Source organism: Mirounga angustirostris, unplaced genomic scaffold (assembly GCF_029215605.1).
Source record: "Mirounga angustirostris isolate CCGP_5_RB_7025 unplaced genomic scaffold, mMirAng1.0.hap1 SCAF_4, whole genome shotgun sequence".
NCBI classification, from domain to species: domain Eukaryota; kingdom Metazoa; phylum Chordata; class Mammalia; order Carnivora; family Phocidae; genus Mirounga; species Mirounga angustirostris.
Genome location: NW_026991712.1, coordinates 65,344,588 through 65,368,197, shown reverse-complemented (window position 1 = coordinate 65,368,197; position 23,610 = coordinate 65,344,588). Strand labels below are relative to the sequence as shown.

The following is a 23,610-nucleotide window of genomic DNA, read 5'->3' as shown; positions in this document are numbered from 1 at the left end:
ATTTCACTTGATGTCTCAACTATTCCTTCATGGAAAACTACTTGCTTTGGTTTTATTCTACTGTGACCAAGTATGATTTCATGGCCCTTCTAAACTTTCTATCAAGGAACAACATGGCAGTTGGAAGGATAATCCCTAAACCATAAGGACTTGGGACAATTTTACTGAACTTGAAACATTACCCCAATACATATATTTAGGGTAAAATCTGGGAAGGTGCAGGAAAAGCACTCATTTTTCACTCGAAACTATTCAAGTGGCAACAACACAGTGTACTTACCAAAATTCTGCTTTGTCATGCCAGCTTTCTATCGTCCATTCACACAGCAGCTTCACAAAATCACCCCAGGCTTCTGCACTGAATGCATGTGCCTACCTCATTGCTTTGAAATCAGTGCCATTCTAATCCAGCAGGATAATTTTACAAGTGAAGTCATCAGAATATGTTAGCCTGTCTTCAGTAGCTCTAGGAAGAACTGTGTTTGTCAGAGTACCTTTAAATGTAAAGAGTCTGAGTATATACATCAAATTGCATTTCAGCAAGACTTCTTTATGATTGTCCCCCATTTATTATTTTTTAAACTCAGAACAACAGAAATTAATTTCACTTATGAGATTAGATTGATCAATTACTTCAAAATCACAACTGGTATCTGCCTGGTTTCTATAAAAGATAGATACCCTCTATAGAGATATCTATATAAAAGATAGATATCTCTTTAGAAATTTTGATGTCATTAGATGTTATTGCCTAGAGGAAAAAAGTCCTTTCACTCATGATTTGCTCAAAACTAAGCCTGCAGCTTTGCAAAAAAAAAAAAAAAAATACTATCTACATATACATATATAATATACAGCACTGTGTGAGTTTAAGGTATAAGTGATTTGACTTAACATATATTATGAAATAATGACCACAGTAAGTTTAGTTAACATCCATTACCTCATATTGATTCCAAAAAGAAAAAAAATGGGTTTTTTCCCTTGTGATGAAAACTCTTAGGATCTACCTTCTTAACTTTCAAATATGTCAGACAGCAGTGTTAACTATAGTCATCATGTTGTACACTGTGGACTTTTCTAAAGGCAAATTCCTATTAGTTCAATGCCACTTTCATCTCAGTAAATCATATACAAGTGGACTTAAAAAAAAAATAGCCTGGACTCTTTCCCAAGAACTTCCATCCACTGCATGCGTTACTGCTGCCCCTTTCTGGATCATGAGCGTGAAATGTTTTCATGGCTCTTGGCCATAGCCAAGACAGCCTGAGCTTGCTTTCCAGCCCTAATAATAATTATGTTCTATATAATAATAATTATTATTATCCTTTCTCCTGAGTAGAAAAGTGACTGGACCAACCCAAAAGGACTAGGCTCTTCTTCCTCTGATCCAGATTTTCTTCTATTGCAGATTGGATTTGAGGACCCTCCCCTCCAGGTACAGGCTGCAGCTTCAGGGAGTGGGAATGGAGCTGATTCTGAGCCAGCTCGTCATGTCTTCTCCTTTTCCTGGTTGAACTCCCTGAATGAATGATGTTCATTCCAGCTGCTGCCCTCGGTCTGCCTGGCTGAGATGCACACCAGCAGCAGGGAACCTAGATGAAATTAATATGATGCAGGTGATGAAAGGGACCTCTGAACAGGATTTCTGCAAAAAAAAACAAAAACCAAAAAACAAAAACAAAAACAAAAACCCTTTAATTCCAGATGACTTTCCAGAGGGAAAACAACTTTGAGAAAATAGTTGCTGAAAGTATTGGAAAAAAGAAACTTGATCTTATGCAAATCTTTTATTGTGTGGGAAACATTATGAAGAGTATGTAGGTGTGATACGTGTGTGTGCGTCCATAACGTGGCAAGTGTTGAAAAAGTGTGCACTACACTCTTGTCTCTAATAGGCATTGGCTTTTGTTATAATATCATAGTAGCTCTTACTCTTTTTCTTCTTTAACAATGCAGTTGGTCAGTGAAATTCAGTGTTAATTCAGAAGTGACTAATTTATCAATATATGGACAAAAGGTAAATCATTGACCAAAGATATGAAACATTTTACAAAGGTTTCCTCTTTTCCATAACAGATGTCACTGGATATATATCCAGAAATGTTCCTTAACTCTGGTGGCACTTTCGTAGTCCAGAAGGCTGAAGGCCTAGGACATTTCTGGTGACATTTTTCTAATCTAAGATAGATATGCAGATATCAAGCACTTAAAATGAAAAAGAATTTCCAACAGGAACTGTCTACTTTCTTATGTACCTACTGAGGCACCAGCCTGGTGAACTGTAGAATAACTGCATGTATTTAAATATATATACACACACCATACACATTTAAAATACATATATATATTTAAATCACCACTATAATGCCTCTTTCAAAACATAAGTATTACTTTATTCTGTATGAACTCTTAAATAAATGCTGTTTTTAACAACTTAGTCTTATAATGACTTATTCAGTGTTTCATGTGATCTTATTAGTACACTAGTCAAGTGTATTCAAAGGGTCCCAAGTGAAGAAGCATCTTCGTACTCCAAATTAATTTTGGAGCATTAAATATTCAATCGAATTTTTGTAAGTTATAACCCAACTACCAAAGATAAATGCATTGTAAAACTAACTGGATGTGCCTGTTCCGTTTTAGAAATGTGTAGTTTATATGCTTAAGAACTACAGTGATTAGGATTGGTATAGACATAAATGAGAAGAGCATTTGTGAAGTTATTAAAGTCAAAATATTTTTTTTGAAATATTTTCCCAGGTGCCATTTCATAGCAATTAAATTTGTTGCTTTAAGTGGAGAAGCTATCAAGCTTCTCCTATTAGAAGTAGGCACTGGAGGGCGCCTGGGTGGCTCAGTCGTTAAGCGTCTGCCTTCAGCTCAGGTCATGATCCCAGAGTCCTGGGATCGAGTCCCACATCGGGCTCCCTGCTCGGCAGGAAGCCTGCTTTTCCCTCTCCCACTCCCCCTGCTTGTGTTCCTGCTCTCGCTATCTCTCTCTCTGTCAAATAAATAAATAAAAATTTAATAAAAAAAAAAAAGAAGTAGGCACTGGAAAATAGCATAGAAAAACTGTATTTTATGGTACCAAAGTAGTAGCTTGATAAAGTGAGTCTTTCTCATACCACAAACAAAAACAAAAACAAGCAGTGTTGGCCCTGTAGTTTGGAGGAATGCCCTGTGAACACTTCTCCTCTTTGCCTTTCCTTTTTCCCCGCCCTCTACAATTATTTAACATCTTATAGTTAATCAGGGTTAGTTATTATTTCCATTATGAATTGATCTTCCAGTCATAGAATTATCAAGTCTTAAAGCTGGAAGAAACTTCCTAAATTATTTAACCTCACCTCAGAGGAGTAATCTGAGGTACAGAGAGGCAATTGCAGTATCTGTGTAAGCCACTGGTGTATGCATGTATTTTTAGTAGGAAATTAATGCAAGGAGTTTTGTTTTCTCTTGTGCTGAAGTCAGGGTGAAGGAAGCCAGGAGCTCAGAGTTTTACTCCTATGAACATTGAAAAGGAAAAATAAAGTCCTGATTACCTTTGCAGCTTTTATTAAAAATATAAATATCCAACATTCTTTTACACAACCAAATGGACCAAGGATTGGGAAAGATGTTTTATTACTGAAACGTTTACAAGGAAAGGTTGATTCAAAGAGCTTACAGATTTTGTTTCACCCACCCAAGAGAATGACATTCTCTTTGGCTCAGACCACAACAAAATAAATTGGGTGACTTCTGTCTGCTTCAAAACATTTCCTTCTGGGTCTATACTTTCTAAACACCATTAAAGACACCTGGAAATGAAAACTAAAAGTAGACAATACAAATAACATTTTGTTGCTGTTACTGCACGTGAATACACTTTGTGCATGCTAATTAAGTATAGGCTCCCTTGCTGTATATCGTCTAGGCTTCACGCTATAAAAAATAAACAAATGGTATCAGAGCAACGCTATGGTACGGAATAGTGTAATTTTTTTAAATTTTTTTGTGCTAAATGCTGCATCTTTTTGGCCAAACGCACCGTTTTATTTCCCAATAATCTCCATCAGTTTCCTGTTGCTGTGAGCTTGCTGCGCTAACTGTTCGGCCCTGGCCATTTCCAAGACTTCTCGGAGGAGGTGGAAGGTGAGATCCAGCGAGATGGGAGGTTCCTCGGATCGCCTCTCCCTCTCCGGTGTCTCTTGGCGGCTGCCAAGGGCATTCTCTGCTCCGCGCTCGGCGGGACCTGCGGGGCTGTCGAGCGGGCGCCGGGGCAGCGGCAGCTGCTGCAGCAACGCGCGGAAAAAGTTGGCGGCCGCCTCGTCCGGCGAAAGGCGGCTGCCGCTGCCGCCAGCGACAGGTGAAGAGGCGGGCAAGAGGGGCGCAGCGGGGCTCTTGTTGAGGTTACCCAGGCGGAGGAAATATTCCTCCCCCATGCGGAGCAGGACGGGCCGAGCCTGCGGCTGTTGCGGCTGCTGGGGCTGCGGCGGCAGCTGAAAGAAATCCAGGGGCTGGGGGTGCTGAGGGACCTGCCGGGCGCCCGGGATGGGCCCCCGGCTGACGAGGGCCCTGCATGGCGGGCAGGGCAGGAGAGCTACCAGCAGGACGCCCGCGGACAAGAGCAGCGGCAGCCGCATGTTAGGGGCGCTCGCTGAGGCAGAGAGGTGGGCGGAGAGCGGAATGAGAGAAGGGAAGAGAGAGAAAGAAAGAGTTGGTCAGAGTTTAGCTTAAATGGGAGGTGCGCCTGGGGTCCTCCTACATGACACCCACAGACGTGCCTCAGGGGTTCGGGCAGGCACTGTCCGCGGTGCTGAAGCTCTCGAACTAGGACTTCTAGAGTTGGAGGGATGGGGGGTTGGGGGCAGGAAAGGGGACTACTACAGAGCTCAGCACCAAGCTCAGCCCCTCGTCTTGCTGGAGTGACCCTTCTTCTTCCGAGACCCTCGAAGGATCTCTGGGTCCCCTTTCTAACGATCCCCAAAACTGATTCCCCGAGCTCTAAAGATCTACACATTTTAGATCTCCCCTGCCCCCACCCCGCCCTTTCCGGATGTTTCCGCGTCGTCCTCCAAATTGAGAACTGCTGCCTCGTCCTCCTCTTTCTCCATCCCAGCCCTTGCGTCCTTCTCTCAGGGGTCGGGATCGATAGCGGGGACTGGTCTACAATGCCAGCGAGGAGTAATTGGCAGTTGCAAGAATGATTAGCAGCCGTCTAAGTTTGCTTTTGACACATGCCGGCTACTACCGGAATCTTGAGGCACAGTCAGCACACACACAGGCACGCACACACACTCACACTCACACACATGCCCTCACAGGGACACCCGGCTCCGCCGCGCACCCCGTGGCAGCTCAGGCAATTCAAAGTTGGAGGCGCGGTTCCGTCTAGGCACTCCCTACCTTCTGAGGTGCTTCTGCAGGTGAGTGGGGCGCTGCCGCCTCTCTGCAGAGGAACGTCTCCGGGCTTTTTCAGGGGTTTTCTTCCCTCTCCTTTCTGTCCTCACTCTCTTTTTCTTCACCTCTTATCTTTCTCTTCAGTCTCTCAACGGACTTGGGCTCTGAGTTTCTCCACACCAGAGCCTGGAGTGGGATTTTATAGCGTCGACCCTCTTCAGAAACCACGCAGCATTTGCCTAATAAGCTGACGCTCTCTTGACAGCTCGATTGCGTGCTGCCTCTGCTCCTGCATAAATCATAGGGCCCTGCCAGAGAACGAGGGGCAGAGTTTTGCTATCTCAACACTGAATCTCACATCCAATTATATCAACAGATATTTATCGCCTCTTTGGTGACGTCAACGAGCCCGAAAATGGAAGGGCTTCTTATGACTTGTCCATTGACAAGAATTCTTGAATGAGATTTCTCAAGTGTGAAAACATACTGACCTCTTACTATGAAAGGTCAAATTTGGGGTCAGAAAGAGACATCGCAGGAGAGGGGATGGAAAAAGGAAATGCGAAGGACAGGAGGTCTATCAATGCACAGTCTTATGGGGAAAGCAGCAACCAGTTATAAGGGTTGAATCTGGATCCTCCTCTTTCCCCTCCCTCCTAACTTCTCTGACCAGTTGTCTCTGGCAACACCTCAGTATCTGAAAATATCCTTTTGCTAGAGACCAAGTGTCCAGTCAGCTTTCTGCCTGGTTAAGAATGATGAACAAGGAGATGGGATTGTAGGGATATCTAGCTTTTAAGCCTCTACCTGCTTTTTCTTCCCAAGAGCAAATAAAGGAATTACGAGTCTGCAGAAGCAAGACCAATATGTCTCTTGAAATGAGGCTAAAGTTTTTAAAAATGATTGGCAGGAGCAGCTTCTATGATGAAGTGGCCCAAACTAGGGTCAGTTGGGGATGCAGCAAGATTTTAAATTCCCCCAGAACTTCACTGCTCCTCCTTTGTCTCTCTTGTCAGAATCCAAATTAGAGAGAGAAAAGTTAAATAAGAGGTGCATGAGTTATACAATCTTCATTTGGTCTACTTGATGCAAACCCAATGAGAGAAGCATCCATTCTACCTTCCTATTCTATGTTGGGAAAGGCTTAAACTGCCTGATAACAGGGCTCAATTCATCAGTTACATATTTTCATTGATGAACATTGAGCCCATAAAAAGGTAATCTCATTCATTTTATTTCTAAATACTATCAACATGCATCATAGTATCCACATCAGGGACACCCAGATTGTTGTTTTTTTTTGTTGTTGTTTTTGTCTTTGTTTTTTGTCATCTCTTTTTCCAAATTTAAATGCATGGAAACCTGATAAATACAAAAATGCTCTCTGCACTACCACAGAATGCAATGCTAAGCTTATAAAACCATACTCAAATTTCAAATTAAATTGACACTATCACGTAAGTAGGAGGCAGTTACCTCTAATTTTGTAGTTCAGAATGCAATTCCAAACTCTGGTGTCTGTTATTTAAATCAGTTTCTAGATAACCATGAGTTCTTTATCAGAAATCTCCTGTTGCTCATTTCTGGTTAACTTTGCTGCTTCCTTTGTAGCTACATGACAAATGATGCAATCATATTTCAACTTCCATTTTGGGTCTATACTAATCCACAACTGCTCTTAGAAACAGAAGGAAGGTAGAAAGAGAAATGCTGGTAGTTTCCAGAGAATTCAGCCCATAGTTGGATCATTGTGCTATGGAATGTACTTTTAGATGAAATGTACATATGAGAACAAAGAAATGTCTTCTGGGAAAGATGTAGGTTGTTAATAGAAAATCAGAATTATATAGAAAATGGTTGAGCTTCTATAGGAAAGCAGTGTTTTATGTTTATAGGGGGCATACAGAACCTTGGTTTTTGTTATTGTGAGCTTTTTTTCCCTTTGAATGGATCTTAACTTTTTGCTTACTTTCCTTTATGACCCCTTCACTGTCCCCAGTGGCAGAATCAGCTTAGAGGTCAATCTGGAGGTGGAAGTAGATTTGGAAGAAGTTCAGGTAAATGGATACAGAAGAAGAACTAGGAAAGGGATAAGACCATGAATTTAGCTGGGAAGGCCTGAGAGGTTCCTCCAGAGAAGACACATGTTTTGGACTCTGACTACCCCATACTCCTTCAGATCTCTCTCCTTTGGTCCATATGAAGGATGTTGTTTTAGTATAGCTCCCTCATCACTGTTGAATTCTTGCTGTGAGATTTTCCTGGAGTAGGTAGTTGGTGGGGGACAGAGTGGCTCTGAATAGGGGTGAGCACAAAAGGCCTGGATCCCAGAGGAGGAGGAACTGGGCAGAGCAGCCCTTACTTGTGATTTATCCAAAAGTAAGATCTCATCAAATCACTGGATATTTACATTAGAAATGACTTGAAGAGATCATTTGGTTTAAATGAGAACCAGAGAGATTAAGTGACTTACCTAGGTAATGGTAAAGTCAGAATTAGAATCCAATTCTTTTGATTAGCAGCCTGTACTATTTCTGTAATATAACAATACCCTTTGAACCTCCCCCCTTTTCTAGCAGAGACACACAAACAAATAGAAGTGAGAAGATGAAGTTAGATAAGCGACACATTCACACACCAATCCTAGACTTTCCTTATATTAATAAATCTCTTAAGACATGAGAACACAGAGATTTTCTGTGAATGCTGATGCCCCAGCACCTGATCTTAAATCTCTGGATGCACACACTGCAATTTACCTTTCAGCTGAATCTTGTAGTTATAACATGAGGTTTTTAAATGTATTGCCAACTTACGATGCATTAATTTGATCTTCTACCTTAGTTCATATTGGAGAAAAAAGATCTTTGGATAAAATACAGAGTTATGTGGTTCTCAAAATAATGATATAAATGTGTGATTGGAGAAATAATATGATGCAGAGGACTTATATATGCAGTAAACTAAATTTCCAAGTCCATAAAAATCACCACTGATAGATTTGATCCTACACGTAGGAATAACTAGTAATTGGAGAACCAACTTAAATGCTTTTAGAACCTAAAAACACAACCCAAGGAACATGGGCATAAAAACAGGGATTATTTTACATTTTAAACCACACTTTTTCAATAAAAACATACTATAAGATATAGTTAAATTTTAAAAGACATGGCACAGTAGCCCAATAAATAAAGAAGTATCAGAAATAATAGGTAACTGCTGGGCTTATCCCTGTCATCTGCATCTCCTTGCACTTTCAAGGAGTATCCCAACATGTGCTTCTATTAACAAAATTCATGGCAAACACAGTCTCCAAGTTTGCTAACTGAAACATTTGTTGAAAGGAATCTACCATCTCCAATGACAGTCTTTAAAAATGCCTAGGGTAGACAGATGTTTTGGTAACTGTTTGTGCTTCAGATAGATTAGTAACTGCCTTCAGCTTCCATAGGTAGGACTAGGGAAAGGAAATCAAACAACACAAATACCTAACTGCTTCACCAGTAACAATAGCTTTTATTATCAAAGCCACTCATCCTCCTTGTAGAAACTTGGAAAAACCAGAAAAGTATAAAGAAAAATATAAAATTCCTCAGATTCCAAAATTGAAAGATAATCTCAGTTAATATTTTGTGTCCCTTGAGAATTTTTCCTGAGCACATACATTTATGTAATTGAAATAACAATATGCTTTTATTTTGAATCTCTGCTTTAAAAAAAAAAAACAAAAATAAAACAAATCTCTCTTATTTAAAACTTAAAAGTCATTGGTTGAAGGAATCTTTTCCAGATTCCAAGATTAAGTTTAGGACCTGTGCTCAATGCTCTCCTAACATCACGAATGTCCTCCATCATGGAGTTCACATTTTTAAATAGTTACTGGTACAATATGTATCTTCCTCTCTGGACTGTAAGCTGTGTGGCAGAGATTGAGTGTCTTTATACACTTCCATATTCAATACTCACAGCCCTTAGCATAGTGCCAAAACATAGTAAATAACCAATACACCTTCTACATGGATGAACTACATGAAGTATAGAAAGTGACCCATAAACCTATAATCAAGAAATAACTAGATGAACATTTTGTAACTAAAATGTTATAGTCTGCTTTTTTTTTGTTTAAAATATCTCAAACATTTTCCTATATCTAAAGTGACATCCATTTTATTGACTGCAAGGAGATGTACTGCAATTTCTATACATTCATTATATATCACCATACTAATGACCTGCTTTTTAATTTTTCTTCTACATCTTGCCTTCGTACCTTTAAGTAATACATCTACAGAATCATTTCCTTATCTTTCAAATATAAATAAGATCTCTTAACTTTCAGATGGCAAATGAGAATATTAGTATCGCTTCAGCTTTTCAAACAGCTTCCTGCACCTTGATCTCCCAGGCTCTCTCCTCTGTACTTTTACTTCTAGATTGTCAGTGTTAATCTTTTCATAATCATAGTTAAATCTTCTGTGTTTTGACATAGGTTGATCTAAAAACTTAAAAAGCAATATAGTTTTTAATCATTGACTATGTAAAAGTTGTTTGCTGCGTAATGAAGTCATAGACTCTGATTATATTTCCTTTCTTGTTCTTGTTTTACCAAGTTATCTTTTTTATATTCAACAGTCTGATTTTTCCTAGAATTATTGTCTTAATTTTGTTCCTGTTTTTTTTTTCAGATTTTCTATCATGACAAGTAATCTATCAAGCCTCCCCCTCTTTTTTAGGACCCCTCTCCTTGAGCACTATAACGTGCTGCTTTTAGACTGGTTACTTTCTAAATATGATGCACAGAATTGAATTCTCAATTGAATTCATTATCTAGAATCACATGATTTATTTCTTCCTGATTTCTGAATGTATTTTGCTGGACCACATCCTCAGTTAACTTTCTAAGAAAGGATGTATAGTAAGTAGATTTTCTGAATTCTTGCATTTCCGAAAATGATTTTATTTTACCCATATAACTGTTTTAAATGATACTTTAGCAAGGTACACAATTCCAGGTTGAACACAATCTTCCTCTAGAGCTTTGAAAGTATTGTTCCCTGTGTTTTATCATCCAGTGCTCCTGATGAGAAATCCAATGTCATTTTGATTCTCATTTCTTTATAGGACCCCTTTTCCTCTCTCTCATTCTCACTTGAAGATTTTAGTATTTTCTCTTTGTTGTTGATGTTCTGAAATTTCAAAATGATATTGGGTCTTTTTTTATCTATCCATTTGAATTTGGGGATTCTTGCTCTTCAAGTATATGAAAATTTCTTGCATTATTTTTATGATAATCTCAGTTTTCTATTCCTTCTTTCTGGGACTTTTATTGTAAGATGTTCCTTCCCTGTTGGCCCTCTATGTTTATTATATTCTCTCCTTTTAGGGCTCTTTCTTTTGTATTCTACTTTCTGGGAGGGCTCCTAAATATCCTCCAGCTTTTCAATTAGTTTTATTTTACAGCCATATATTCAATTTCCAAGCTTTTTATTCTTTCTCCATCCTTTCTTCATAGCTCTTATTTTTGCTTTATACTGTAATCTTTTCTCAAATTTCTTTAGGAATATTAACTAGGAAACATTAACCTTCTTTCTCTGACTTATCTATTCCATCCATGGTCATTTAAAAAATTATTTATCTTGGTTTCTCTATTTTACGTTGGAGACTTCCCTTAAATCTCTGAAGGTAACCTATGTATAAATGGTGGGAGTCTCATATTTAAGAATTAGGTGACACAAAGCTGGCTGGGAACTATCTGTGAAGGACAAGGACCTTGTTACTAAGCAGCCTTCCCTTTAGGGTGATCAGACGGTGAAACAGTCACTACTATGGTAATACCCATCAATGTCAAATTACAGAGAACTTTTCTGTGACACTATTCAATTTCAGTTGAGTAAAATATATGTATTAGTTTGTTAAAGCTGCCAACACAAAGTGCCATAGACTGGGTGGTTTAAACAGAAATTTATTTTCTCATATCTCTATAGGTTAAAAGTCCAAGATTAGGGTTTCAGCAGAGTTGATTTCTTCTAAGGCCTATTTCCTTGTCTTGCAGATGGCAATCTTCTCCCTGTGCCTTCACATGGTCTTTCCTCTGTGAATATGTCTTAATTTCATCCTCTTATAAGGACACCAGTCATACTGTATTAAGGCCCATCCATACAACCTCATTTTACTTTAATTACCTCTTTAGAGACTCCAAATATAGTCACATTCTGAGGTACTGGGGGTAAGAACTTCAACATATGAATGTTGGGGGGAGGCAATTCAGCCAATAGCAACATACTTTACAAATGTTTATTTCTTTGCTTTTTGCCTAACAGGTAGATATTTGAATGTTCAATGTTCTCCACAAAGGATGAGAAAGGTTGGTAGAGGGGTTAACTCTTCCATGTATAGACTTTCAAGTATCCCTTTGAATACTTGATCCCTTTTCTCCTTCCTGCCTTTGGTGAAATTTGGAGTTTCTAAGTCCTGAGCCCCTCCTGGGTTCTCCAGGTGGGATCCTTCCTTAGCTGCCTGCTCCTTTGTGTGCCAATGGCTTCCTTACCTCTTACCTCAGATCTTCTCTGTTTTCCTTCCTCAGCTACCCCTTTGCAGACCCTTTATAGCTGCATCCTCTGCCTTGTTTCCTCAGATACCACTTCATCTTTTGTTAAAACTTCTTACCTGCTTATGGTCCTCATCCTATTCTCCTTATCATTTTGGATTTATACTATCATTTTAATGTGATTTCAGAGGGAGGGGAGGTAAACACTCATGTATTTTGGAAAGACTTCTCTGAATAGAGAAGTAGAGAGTATATTGTTAGAGAGGAGATTGGAGGAGCAAGGAGGCAGATAAACAACTTATGGTCTTTACCATGGTCATTACCACTGGGCCACTGTAGCATGAACATCACATACCAGTGATGCCAGGAGCTGTATAAGACAATGGCAGGGTCTTCTATGATTGCTCCAGGAGCCTAGGACACTACCTGTGGGCAGCCACACTCCTGTTCAGGGATTTGTAGGGGCAGAGCTTCCTTTCAGTTCCCCATCAGTCAATAATTCTCTCAGTATCCAGAAATCATTGGGTGCCTCATCTCCTTTCTTCAGAAAATGGCAAGGATTTTGTTATTTGTCCCTTCATTTTTTCCAAAAGTTAGGAAGTAACTAACTCTGGGGAGATGATTCAGAGCAACAGAAAAGGGGCACGTTTCTGCTTCTCTAACAAGCCCTTGCCTTGATAGACATGACTGACCTTTCTATTTACATCATAATACATTGAATTTTCTGTTTTAGGCTCCAGATAATGGATGGAGGGCAGTGAGAAGATGTGTGTGAACTTTCTGTCATGAAGGGCAATTTGCAGGAACTAATCATCTTACAATAGTTGGTCATAAGAAAGAAATCCATCAACCAAGCATCCTGCATAGGTATTTATATTCATGAACATTTCTTGACTCTAAAGAAAGATTTCTCAAAGAGCTCTCCTAGGAATGTTACTGGTGTTACAAAGGGGAAAAATGGAGGAGGAGGGGGGATGTAAAGAAAGGTTTTTTATTGTAGAAATTTCTAGTACTTTAAAATATTTTTCCTGCACTGTAAATATTCAAGTCTTCAGCATTTCCCAGACTTATCTGACCACAAAGCAAGTATACTGTTGGACTACTTGAGAGATATAATAAGCCAAGGCATTTTACGCAGAGTCCAGCTACACTTTCTTTGGGATCTATATTAAAGTACATGACTAGAGCTACTGAGTCATTTTCTACCACTCCTCAGAGAAACTTTAAAGATGACACTTTTTACCCTTGAAGATAGGGTTTCAGGGTATGGGGAGATGTCTATTTCCAGTGCTTCTCAGGATTATCTGCCCTGGGAAGGGTCACCTGGGAAAGAGCTGTAGAGCCCTCCCTCACCACCCATAAATGGTCAGGTCTGTTTGCATACCTCCTAGTAAGGAGAAGGAGTTGGTCTCTACGGTAGTTTAACCCAGTCAAAATCTATGGGCCCACCTTGCAGAGGACCACCTTTGGGTATGAAAAGGCAGATGTGTCCTAGACAAAACTGATTGCAATGGGTGATATTGGGTTTTTCACTAAAAAAATTCAGTCACTCAAGAGGCAGGAGGCAGTGAGGGCTGTAAGGGTGGACAGAGACTATGAGCAGTCAACTTTTAGAAGCTGTGGATTTCAAAGATGTTCCTGGTTGTGGGTGTAGGCCTTTTTTGAACCTTGCTGCAAGCTCTTTTCATCTCCAAGGCTTCTGTCATCCACCTGTGGGAAATGTGATGTTAGCTTTCATTATGAGATTTACAGTTCTTTTCTCATGTGTGTGTGCTTGTTTGTTTTCTAGTTCTTTGTGAGATTACTTCCCCTTCTGGAGTCTGTAACTCCTGGTACACTGCTTATACATGGTGTTTACTGGTGGTTAATTGACTATGTTCTACTTAAGAGAAGGACTACCTTAATTCAAGGTGGTCTCACAATTGTGAGTCAACAAACCCTTGAAAGGATGGTTATATGAAACCTATATGTGGGAAAGAAAGGATAGGTCTCATTTGCCATAGTCACTGTTCTTTTTCGCATGAATTTTAGAAGTGATCTGAGCAACAGTGTTCCTGGGATAATGAAAAAGATTTTAATGGCCTCAAGCAGCAGTGAAGTTTAATGCTCCTATTCATATAAAGTTAAATATAGATACATACGTGAGCCTCACCTCATTTTCCAACTTGTTTTCCTTGTAGTTTAATTCTCAATAGCTATAAAGTTCTAATTTGTACTAACGTATTCTTCACAGCAACAACAATAATTGCAATAAAGGGGTTTTTCAAATTTGTATGGAGAAATACAATTATATAATCTGATAGATTTCTTCTGTAAAAAGAGTTACTCAGCTTTTTGAGGCAGAACCATATCCGATTCCTGTTTATAATGGAATTTGTTCTAATATCTTTACTTGAAGATTTCACTAAGAACAAAACTCTTCAAAGCATCCTTACAAATAGAATAAAGAATGTTACCTGGCTCCCTGTTCCTGTGGGGCCCACTAGACTTCTGATTGGTAGTTGTCCAATTACTTCAATACAGTTTTGACTCTATTATTTCCTAGGGGGGTGGCCTTAGACAAGCTATTTAAATTTTCCAAACTTATTTCCTTATTTGTCAAGCCAATATAAAATGTTGCTTTCTTTATTTGTCCCCTATAGGGTTATGGGATTAAATGAGAGAGTAAATTCAGGGCCTAGACTATAAGAAGCAATCAATAAATATTAGGTATTATATTTTTGAGCTAATGATGTGGTTGTTGTTACTGCTGAAGGCAGTGACCCTATTTAATCTCAGCTCCTCAGAGCCTAGCATTAGCTCAATATTTATTAGGTGTAATGTTCATTAATGAAATAAAATAAATATAATCAATAAGATTTTCTAATACTGGAGGTTTTTCAGTCACCCAGACGATTTAAGAGAAAAAAAATTAATTAATAGATTTAATTTTTTTAAGAGCAGTTTTAGTTTTACAGAAAAATTGAGCAGAAAGTACAAGGAATTCCCATATACTCTTTCTCCCTCCACCTTAGTTTTCCCCTATTATTGTCATTATTGTTAGTATCTTGCACTTGTATGCTACATTTATTACAACTGATGAACCAGTGTTGATACACTATTACTAATAAGGTCCATAGTTACCTTAGGGCTCACTCTTTGTGTTGTATATTCTGTGAATTTTGACAAATGCATCATGTCATGTGTCCACTATGACAATATCACACAGAATCATTTCACAGCCCTGAACATCCCCCCTATTCGTGTCTTCCTCCCTCCCTCCAACCCCTGATCTTCATACTGTCCTTATAGTCTTGCCTTTTTCAGAATGACATACAGTTGGAATCATACAGTATGTAGCCTTTTCAAACTGACTTCTTTCACTTAGCAATATATATTTCAGGTTCCGCCTTGTCTTCTCAAACAAAGACACATTTTTACTTAGGAATAGCATTATTTTGAGTTGAGAAATATCTGTTTGGCTGGTGTTACTCTACTTGGTAGATGTCTGCTCACTTTAGGATTATTTCTGTGTTGAAACTTCTATTCTTAGCCTGGTCATTTATCCATTTAACTAAAAGTAGGTGTACTCAAAGGAGAATTTTACATTATAAGGAGGGGTTAAAAATAACAATTAACATTACTAACAAAAAATAAAATACAAGAATATATACATCTTTTTTCTATTCCAAGATCAGTAAGTCCCTCACTTCCTAATGGGAATGCCTTTGGGACATGCCAGGCAGGGCTCTGGGCACTTTCCATGCATCATCTCAGCTAATCTTCCCAAAACTCCAGGAGGTGGGTTTTGTTACCCCTTGCACAGATGGGGACACTCTCAATTCCTGCCCCACAGGCTGCTATAGACTTGTCAGATTCTCTGAATTTGACCTGGATGGCCACTCACATCAAGTTGGCTGCGAGTTCATTTATTTTCTCCATACCCTAAATGTCCTTGGATGACCTTACTATTGTTCATTCTTAGTCTCTGCTCTAAAGCCAGGCAACAGAAAATAATCATTCATCATAATTTTTTAAAATCCCCCTTACTCATCCGTTTCCCTGAATCAATCTCCAGATAGATCCCCCCGGCTCCTTTATTTAGTCAGAGGGAGAAGGTGGGGACAGCACAGGTACAGCTGCCTTCGCAACTTCCCAGGAGGCCAGCCCTAGACTACCAGGCCTCTTCCAAGTTTCATTTCTTTGGTAATTTCATGTTCATCCCATTCCATCAAATATTCTGAAATATAGTTTTTTGTGCAGCCCTTCAGCTTCCTCTTACCTTCTTACTGTTTACACCTCTCAAGCACTTATAAACAGTATGTCTCTCCACTGTTCTAAATTTAGAAAATGCATAAATATATCTATTTGGCTCCTTCAGTGGCTTTTCTAGGTGCTTGAACTTTTCATAGGGCTTTTTGTGAGGGAAGATGGGAAAGAGTAGGCTTTTCACTAAGCTTCCTGAAGCTGGGTCATTTAGATTTCTGTAAAAGAGCTGTCATGTTCCTCCTGCTCCTATTTCTATGTCTAATCACGTGGCAGCTCCTGACTTGGAGCATGGTGCTACCGAGACCTCCATTCCCATATACACAGGTGGCCTCCCTGGCACAGGGCCAGGATGGTGAGACTGGTCAGGATAGGGTTGGGAGCACCAGGAAGGGGAAGGCTCAAAGCAGGGCCCTTGTGTCTATGCAAGTCTCAATTGCATCCCTAAAGTAATGGCAGGGCCCCTGAAACCATGTCAATTCTCTCCAACACTGAGCACCTTCTTTGGGCCAAGAATAAATGTAAGAATGAACATAAGCAGTGACTGAAAATTGGGACTTTGAGGTTTTAATGAAATACAAAAATGTCAACCCATGCTTTTATCTGCTGGGATTTTATCAGAAATCTTCTGATAGGAGGGTACCCTGAAAGGGGCTGAGCAGATTCTCAGGAACTAGCCACTAAGACTTCTCCTCTGGGAACTTTGGGACACTGCAGCAACTTCCCTTTTGGTCAAGAAAAGTGTAATAATGGCTTCCCTTGTTTATGCTTCTTCCAGAAGCCTTTACCTTCCTTATTTCTCATATCACTGGAGCTCTGCTAAGAAGTAGATGTTATTATCTACAGTCCATAGATGAAGAACCAGGGGCTCAGAATAGGCAAGTAACTTGGCTGATGTCTCCCACCTGATACATGGAGGAGTGCTGGGATCCCTAAAGAGTTCCTCTGTTCTCTTCTTCTCCCCTTTCTCACGCAGGCCTTCCAGGAGCTCTGGGGAGGATTTGGGTGAGGTCACATGGTTTCAAAGGAACAGGCTCCATATTTACCCCATGCTCCTGGTTTGTCTCTTTCCTCAGCACTAACCACAAGGTGTAATTATGAGGAATACCACACTACTTGTGTTCATGTCACTCAAAAGAACACGAACTAAAACATCTGGGCTTGGTGGGAACGTCCCTGGAAACTTACCTAGGTATTATCCATAGTTATGTGCTGTTTGCTCTTGGTTTTTCTTCTTTAATTTTAATTCTCACACCTCTTCTATATAAACTATGCTGAACATCCCATTCCATCTATCCTTTGCTGTCGTTCCCAGGAGCAATGGGGACAATCTCCTAAAAAATGTGCTTATCCAGATCCTCAAAATAGATGATTCCAACCTCCCCATATCTCTGGGCCTTGAAAACATTTATATGGTTTCTCATTCTATAGGATGTTACATTGATGTTTATGCTTCACACCGGTTTCTAAATTAATATTTGCTATATGGAGGCCTGCTAATTAATATGTACCTTTCCTGAAATTTCCAATCAGCGATCTGAAATGGGAGGAAGGCAGAAAGCAACTTGCAAATCCTGTGCATAATGAAGTGAGGAACAAGCTCACATAATGAAGACAAACAATTATACAACATTTGCATGATTCTTTTTTCTTGCAACATGAGACAAGACACACGGAGCTGATTAGCATACTGCCTTTGCCGTGAGTTTTGTTTATTTCCCCACCATTTGGTAGGATTCTCAAAGCCAAGAGCAGGTCACACTGTTTTGTCAAAGTTTTCTTATATTATCCTAGGGAATGTCAGGCAACCAAGATCACCTGGCCAAATTCAACCTGACACTGGTGACTTCTGTTTCTGTGACTGTCCTGGGGGTGTGTCCCTCAGCTGATACACATATGCCCAGAGCAAGACCCCAATTCAGGCTATAACCACTGAATTCAACTGGCCATTGAGTCCCAAAATACTTGCTAGTCCCCAAAGTATTTACTGTGCTTCTACTATGTCCCAGCCCCCAGGCTAGATGCTGGAGATAAAATTGAACAAGTAAAATCCTTGTTGCCCTTGAAGTATTGACTGCCCATTGAGGAAGACATGCTAACAACATTTATAGTAAGTGTTCTGTGAGTACAAAGGGAGTCTATCCTGACAGGCGGGTGGAGGAAGGTTTGGGAAGAGCTCCACAGAAGGAAACTGATTCAGGCAAGCCGGGGATTCATCCAAGGTGCTTGAAAGGCTGTCAAACAGCCTGTTAAGAGCCCACCTTTTGTGTGACTGGGTAGGTCATATAAACTTTCTGTATCTCAGTTTCTTCATCTGTAAAATGGGGATAATAATAGGACTTACCTCATAGAGTTATTGCTGTGAGGATTAAATGAGTTGTATACAAAAACCTTAGTATGGATTCTGGAACACATTAAGTGCTCTGGGAGTGTTAGCTTTCACTATCTGAACTATGGCAGGAGCTGGAGAGGGAAGTCACAGTCTCAAGAAATGTTAAGTGCAAGTAAAGGCAGGATGTAGGGCAGAGGGAGAAATCCAAATGGATCTCATCATTTTGTCTTGGATTATGAGGCAGATGGTGAACATAGCATTTTGGGATAAGAAGAACCTAGGGAATATTCAGATAGAAATATCTAACCAGCGGTTGTAAATAGGAATGTGAGCTCTGGAGAGAAGTATGAGCAGGACTGGAGAACTAGAACCCTTAACAAGAGGTTGAAGCCATGGCTCGGAATGGTCTAAGTGGAACAGGATGAGAAGAGAAGCCAGGGAGGGAGCTGAGGACAGTCAAGATTTAAAGGATAGCCCGAGAACATGGGGGAGACTGAGGAGGGGTAGTTCAAGAGTGTGAAGGAGAACCAAGAAAGAATGGTCTCATGAGGCAGAAGGGAAGAGAGCTCTTGAAGGAGAGAGTAGTCAGAAAAGTAAAAATGCTACACAGAAGTGCCATGATATAAAGATCAAGAGAGATCCATTTGGTTTGGCAGGCAAATCCAGGGGTCAAAGGGCTCAAAAAAGCAAAAGGGAACACTGAGAAAGCACAGAGATTTTAACTGCAGGAAGCAACCACCTCCTCTAGGGCCAGGGAAACAAAAGGCAGAGGTGGGAGCCACTGGAATCCAGGCCCTTGGAGGAGAAGCCCCATGGAGCTGGGCTCTGGCCTCTAAGCAGGGAGTGCTGCCCAGTAGGTGCTGACATGTCTAGAGCTCAGTGAAGGGCCTCAGGGAGCTGGGACTCAGGGGAGGGAGCCCATTCAGCTAGAGCTGATGTCTTAGAAGCTTGAAAGACGGACCCAGCAGAGTAGAGTCTGGGACCTCTGAGGAGAAGGGCATGAGGATGGCTCTGGGGGTTCTGGCAGAAGCAGGAGACTGGAATCAGCTACTCCACATGGAGTATGGGGCTGTTGCTGGGGAGATGCTGACCAAAACAAGTTTCATCCTGAGCCCGCAGCAAGGTGAGTTCCATACTGATGAGTAAAAGCATCTTAAGGAGATGGGAAAGATGGAATCCAGCGCACAGGTGCAAGGATTGGCCGCGACAGAAGCAAGAAAACATCAATTCCTCTGAAAGGTGAAGATGTTGCACAAAACCAAACAAACAAAACACCCACTTTGTAAGTGAAGTGCTGAGTCTACTACCAAATGACCTAAACTACCAAATGATCTAAAGCACCTCTCCTCTTTCCCACCCAGTTGAGAACCAATCTGTAGCTTTCTCTATTTTAGGAAGTCTTAGGGCAGAATATAGATGAGTATGGATGATCAATGCACTATATTTAAGTAAATATTCTCCTAGGAGAATCTTTCAGGTCTTCACACACATCATCACTGAGGCCTTCTTGGACCACCCTACCTAAAATTTTTATCCATCCTTTCCACATACCTGAAAACCCCCTTTCTGTTTGTCTTCCTTAGTGCTCACATTCTTACTTATCAGATTTACTTGCTGTCTCTCCAAAAGGCAGGGATTTTTGTCTGTTCTGTTCATTGTTGTAACCCAAAGTTAAGACAATACTTGGCACAAAGTAGGCGCTCAATAAATATTTGCTGAATACATGAATGAGTGAAATACCCGTTGTAAGTACTACTGAAACAGGGAATAGGATACATATCTATCCACTAGTATTCAGATGCTTTCTCCTGGGCCCTGTGAGGGACATGGGAAAAGAAAATGGAGGAGTCTCTTCTATCACAGAATTTATAACATTTGAAGAAATGAAACAAATTAGCCTATATGGTAACAAAAGAATGACTGAACCCTGCCCTCCTTCTTTCCAGGCTATACTTCCCCCTTCACACTGGTCTACAGCCATCTGTCCCTTTCTTGGATCCCTGCAGACTCACAGTCCACAGCATCCTTTCTGCCCCCCAGCCCAAGATTCAGTGCCTTCAGCTGGTCAAGGTCATGAGCTCCAGTGGGCAGAGTTCTTGGCCCCCTCCTGGGAGTAAGATTAGAGGGTCTGGGCCCACTGGTGCAGCTTTCTCATACCTGACACGTGTATGTTTTAAAAGCCTCATCAGAGCTGACTTTGATGGGCAGCAGGAACCCTCCAGGCAGCGTGCTGCCAGTACTGTCAGCCCAAATTGGGTGATGGGGGGTTGGGGGTCAAATCACCAACTTTCAAGGTGTTAGAAGAGATCTCAGAGTGCTTCATGGATGCAAAGGATGAAAATCAGCAATACTGAATACGCGTGTGCTGTTCTTAGAGGAATCACTGGGTAATAGTGCTGTACTCTGGACTATTCCCATAAAATTCTGTTTATTCTTTTTTGAGCAAAACCAAATTTAGCGTACCCAATGTGTATGCACACATACACATGCCACATAGAAATGCACAGACATCACACACACCCACAATACACAAACACAGGCAGGTACTAATGTGTATGTGCAGACACACAAAGGCACACATACACACATTGCAGAGCTTGTCCTCAGCCAGAGAGTTTGGGGAAATAACTAAAAGAATAAATGAATGAATGAATGAAGTTAATATTTTATCTGTAATCACTTAATAGAGGATAGAACACAGTAACTATCCACTCTCAACCCTCCCAGTTTAAAACAGTTTCCTACTGAGGTAAGAGTTTAAGTTCTTTTTTAAAAAATTCAAAAGGGTTCCTCCCAAAAGCTTTTGCTATTACTAGAGTTTATTATTTTAAAGGATCCAATAATTTGTTGGAGACTTTTTCCTTTAAAGAGAGGAAGTCTTTCTGAAGAGAATGGCAGTGTGTTTACTAATAAATCATGCTGAAGCAGCAGAGTTGAGTTCCTGGAAAGGGCACTGGACTGGCAGCCAATTGAACTGGATTCCAATCATGTCTCTTTACTATTGTTAGATGCAACTGTGTGCAAATTACCTCTTCTCTCAGAGTCTCAGTTTTCTCATTTATAATTGGGTGGTGAGGTAGGAGAATATTTACTTAAATATAGTGCATTGATCATCCATACTCATCTATATTCTGCCCTAAGACTTCCTAAAATAGAGAAAGCTACAGATTGGTTCTCAACTGGGTGGGAATTTTGCCCTACTCCCAGGGATATTTGTCAATGTCTGAAGACAGCTTTAGTTGTCATGACTGGTATCTGGTGGGTAGAAGCCGGGGATGCTGCTAACCATCCTTCCATGCACAGGACAGGTCTCACAACAAAGAATTATGCAGCCCCAAGATGTCAAAAGTGCCAAAGTTAAGAAATCCTGCTCTTGACCCAACAGTTGATCTTGTACTTTTAAACCCTCTCCTAATGAGCAGACTGATAGACATCTATCTACCTACTGTTATGGACTGAAAAGTAACCTCCCAAAATTCATATGTTGAAGTCCTAACCCCCAGTATCTCAGACTGTGGGTATATTTGGAGATAGGGCCCTAAAGAAGAGGTAATTAACTTAAAATGAGATAATTAGGGTGGGTCCTAATCCAGTCGGTCTGCTGCATTTATAAGAGGAAGGGACACCAGGGACACAAAAACTCAGAAGAAAGGCTATAAGGAGACACAGTGAGAAGATGACTGACACTGGCCAGAGAGGCCTCAGGAAAAACCAAACCTGTGAACACCGTGATCTTGGACTTGCAGCCTCCATAACCGTAAGAAAATAAATTTCTGTTGTTTAAGCCACAGGGTCCATGGTATTTTGTTATGACAGCCCTAGAAAATTAATACACCCACTTCACAGATAACAAGAGGATTCATTTCCAAAGCAATGGAATGCCCACAGAGAAAAGACCTCCAACCTGACAGTTATGGGTCCCCAGGACTATTGCTTACTTCCCCACATCACATTAAAGGGAATGGCCAACCAGCAAGCATTGGCCCCTCCCCTTCCCCTTACATACACACACACCCCTACACACACACACACACACACACATACCTCAAGATCAGTTTATTGTCTGGTTCCTAAATATGATGGAACAGCCAAATATCATTGGACTTTTGAAGAAATTCTACAACACAAGAGAGACACCAAAATAAACAAGCAGAATATGTAACTCTGAAAGGAACAGACATACTTTAGAAAAACTTTTAAAAGTTTAACTTTTAAAAACTCTTTAATTAATATTCCTAGAAAGAGCAAAAAAATTATTGCATCAACAAAACACAAATAGCTAATGAGGAAGGACTATTGTAAAATAAAAATATGGCTCTGAAATTCAAATAAATTGTGGATAAAATCTAATAAAATCACCAGGTAGTGGGACACAGAGAAGTGAAAAACTAAGAGAAAAGGTAAGATGTATAGAGTATCAGACCAGTAAGCCTCATATCAAATCAATGGAGCGACAGAGAGAGAAAACAAAAGGGAGGAAATCATCAAAGAGATATCACAAAGCATTTTCCAAGAGTCAAAGGACATGAGTGTACAAATTAAGATGCCAATCAAGTGTCCAAGGCAATGAGCTATCTAAATTACATACATGCATATGCACGTGCACATATACACACCCAGGCTCAGCATTATAGAAGTTCAGTATTTCAGTAATAAAGAGAAGATACCAAGAAGCTTCAGCAGGAAAAAGAGAAATTTAAAAGATACTTACAAAAAAATAAAAACTCTCACCAGCATCAGACCTCTCGTCAGCTGTACTGAATCTGAGAAGACAGTGGAGGAAAGGCCTTCAAGGTTCTGCGTTAAAATGACTGTCAGCCTTGAATTCCATACTAAACTAACAATCAAGGATTAGGGTGGAAAAAGCCATTTCCACAAATGCATAAACTGAAAAACACCACATTTCACACTTGTAAGCAGTACCACCCTGAGACCCCTGCCCTGTAGGAGTGCAGTTCCTTGAAGTTCTAAATTTCCTCCTGGGCCTGATACTTAGAGCCAGATGGGGAGACCCAAGCTCAGATCTGATTTTGAATGGGATCTGGTCTTCAGAAATATCTTCTTTGAAATTTCCTAAGGCCTCCTCCAGAGCCTGGAA

The 23,610-nt window shown here is 40.3% G+C and overlaps 2 protein-coding genes across 5 annotated transcripts in view; one reads left to right on the top strand and one right to left on the bottom strand.

Annotated features, from left to right (window-relative positions):
- The window catches only part of TRIM55 (tripartite motif containing 55), a 43,508-nt gene extending 41,068 nt beyond the window's left edge, over nt 1-2,440 (top strand). For 2 of the 4 annotated variants that reach the window (XM_045896475.3, XM_045896473.3), the window contains one exon: nt 1,412-2,440. In XM_045896475.3, the coding sequence (XP_045752431.2) occupies nt 1,412-1,534 (123 nt within the window). In that variant the 3' untranslated portion in view covers nt 1,535-2,440. The remainder of the gene's footprint in view (nt 1-1,411) is intronic. The other 2 variants (XM_045896474.2, XM_054512584.2) reach the window with 1 other exon arrangement.
- A 538-nt stretch (nt 2,441-2,978) lies between these two features.
- CRH (corticotropin releasing hormone) lies at nt 2,979-4,638 on the bottom strand. Its single transcript, XM_045899225.3, has one exon. The coding sequence runs from the start codon at nt 4,626-4,628 to the stop codon at nt 4,038-4,040; it is 591 nt and encodes a 196-aa protein (XP_045755181.1). The 5' UTR covers nt 4,629-4,638; the 3' UTR covers nt 2,979-4,037.
- Between the last annotated feature and the right edge of the window lie 18,972 nt (nt 4,639-23,610).

Excerpts from the sequence above, each read along its gene's own strand:
- CRH (XM_045899225.3), bottom strand. The coding sequence starts at position 4,628 with ATGCGGCTGCCGCTGCTCTTGTCCGCGGGCGTCCTGCTGGTAGCTCTC.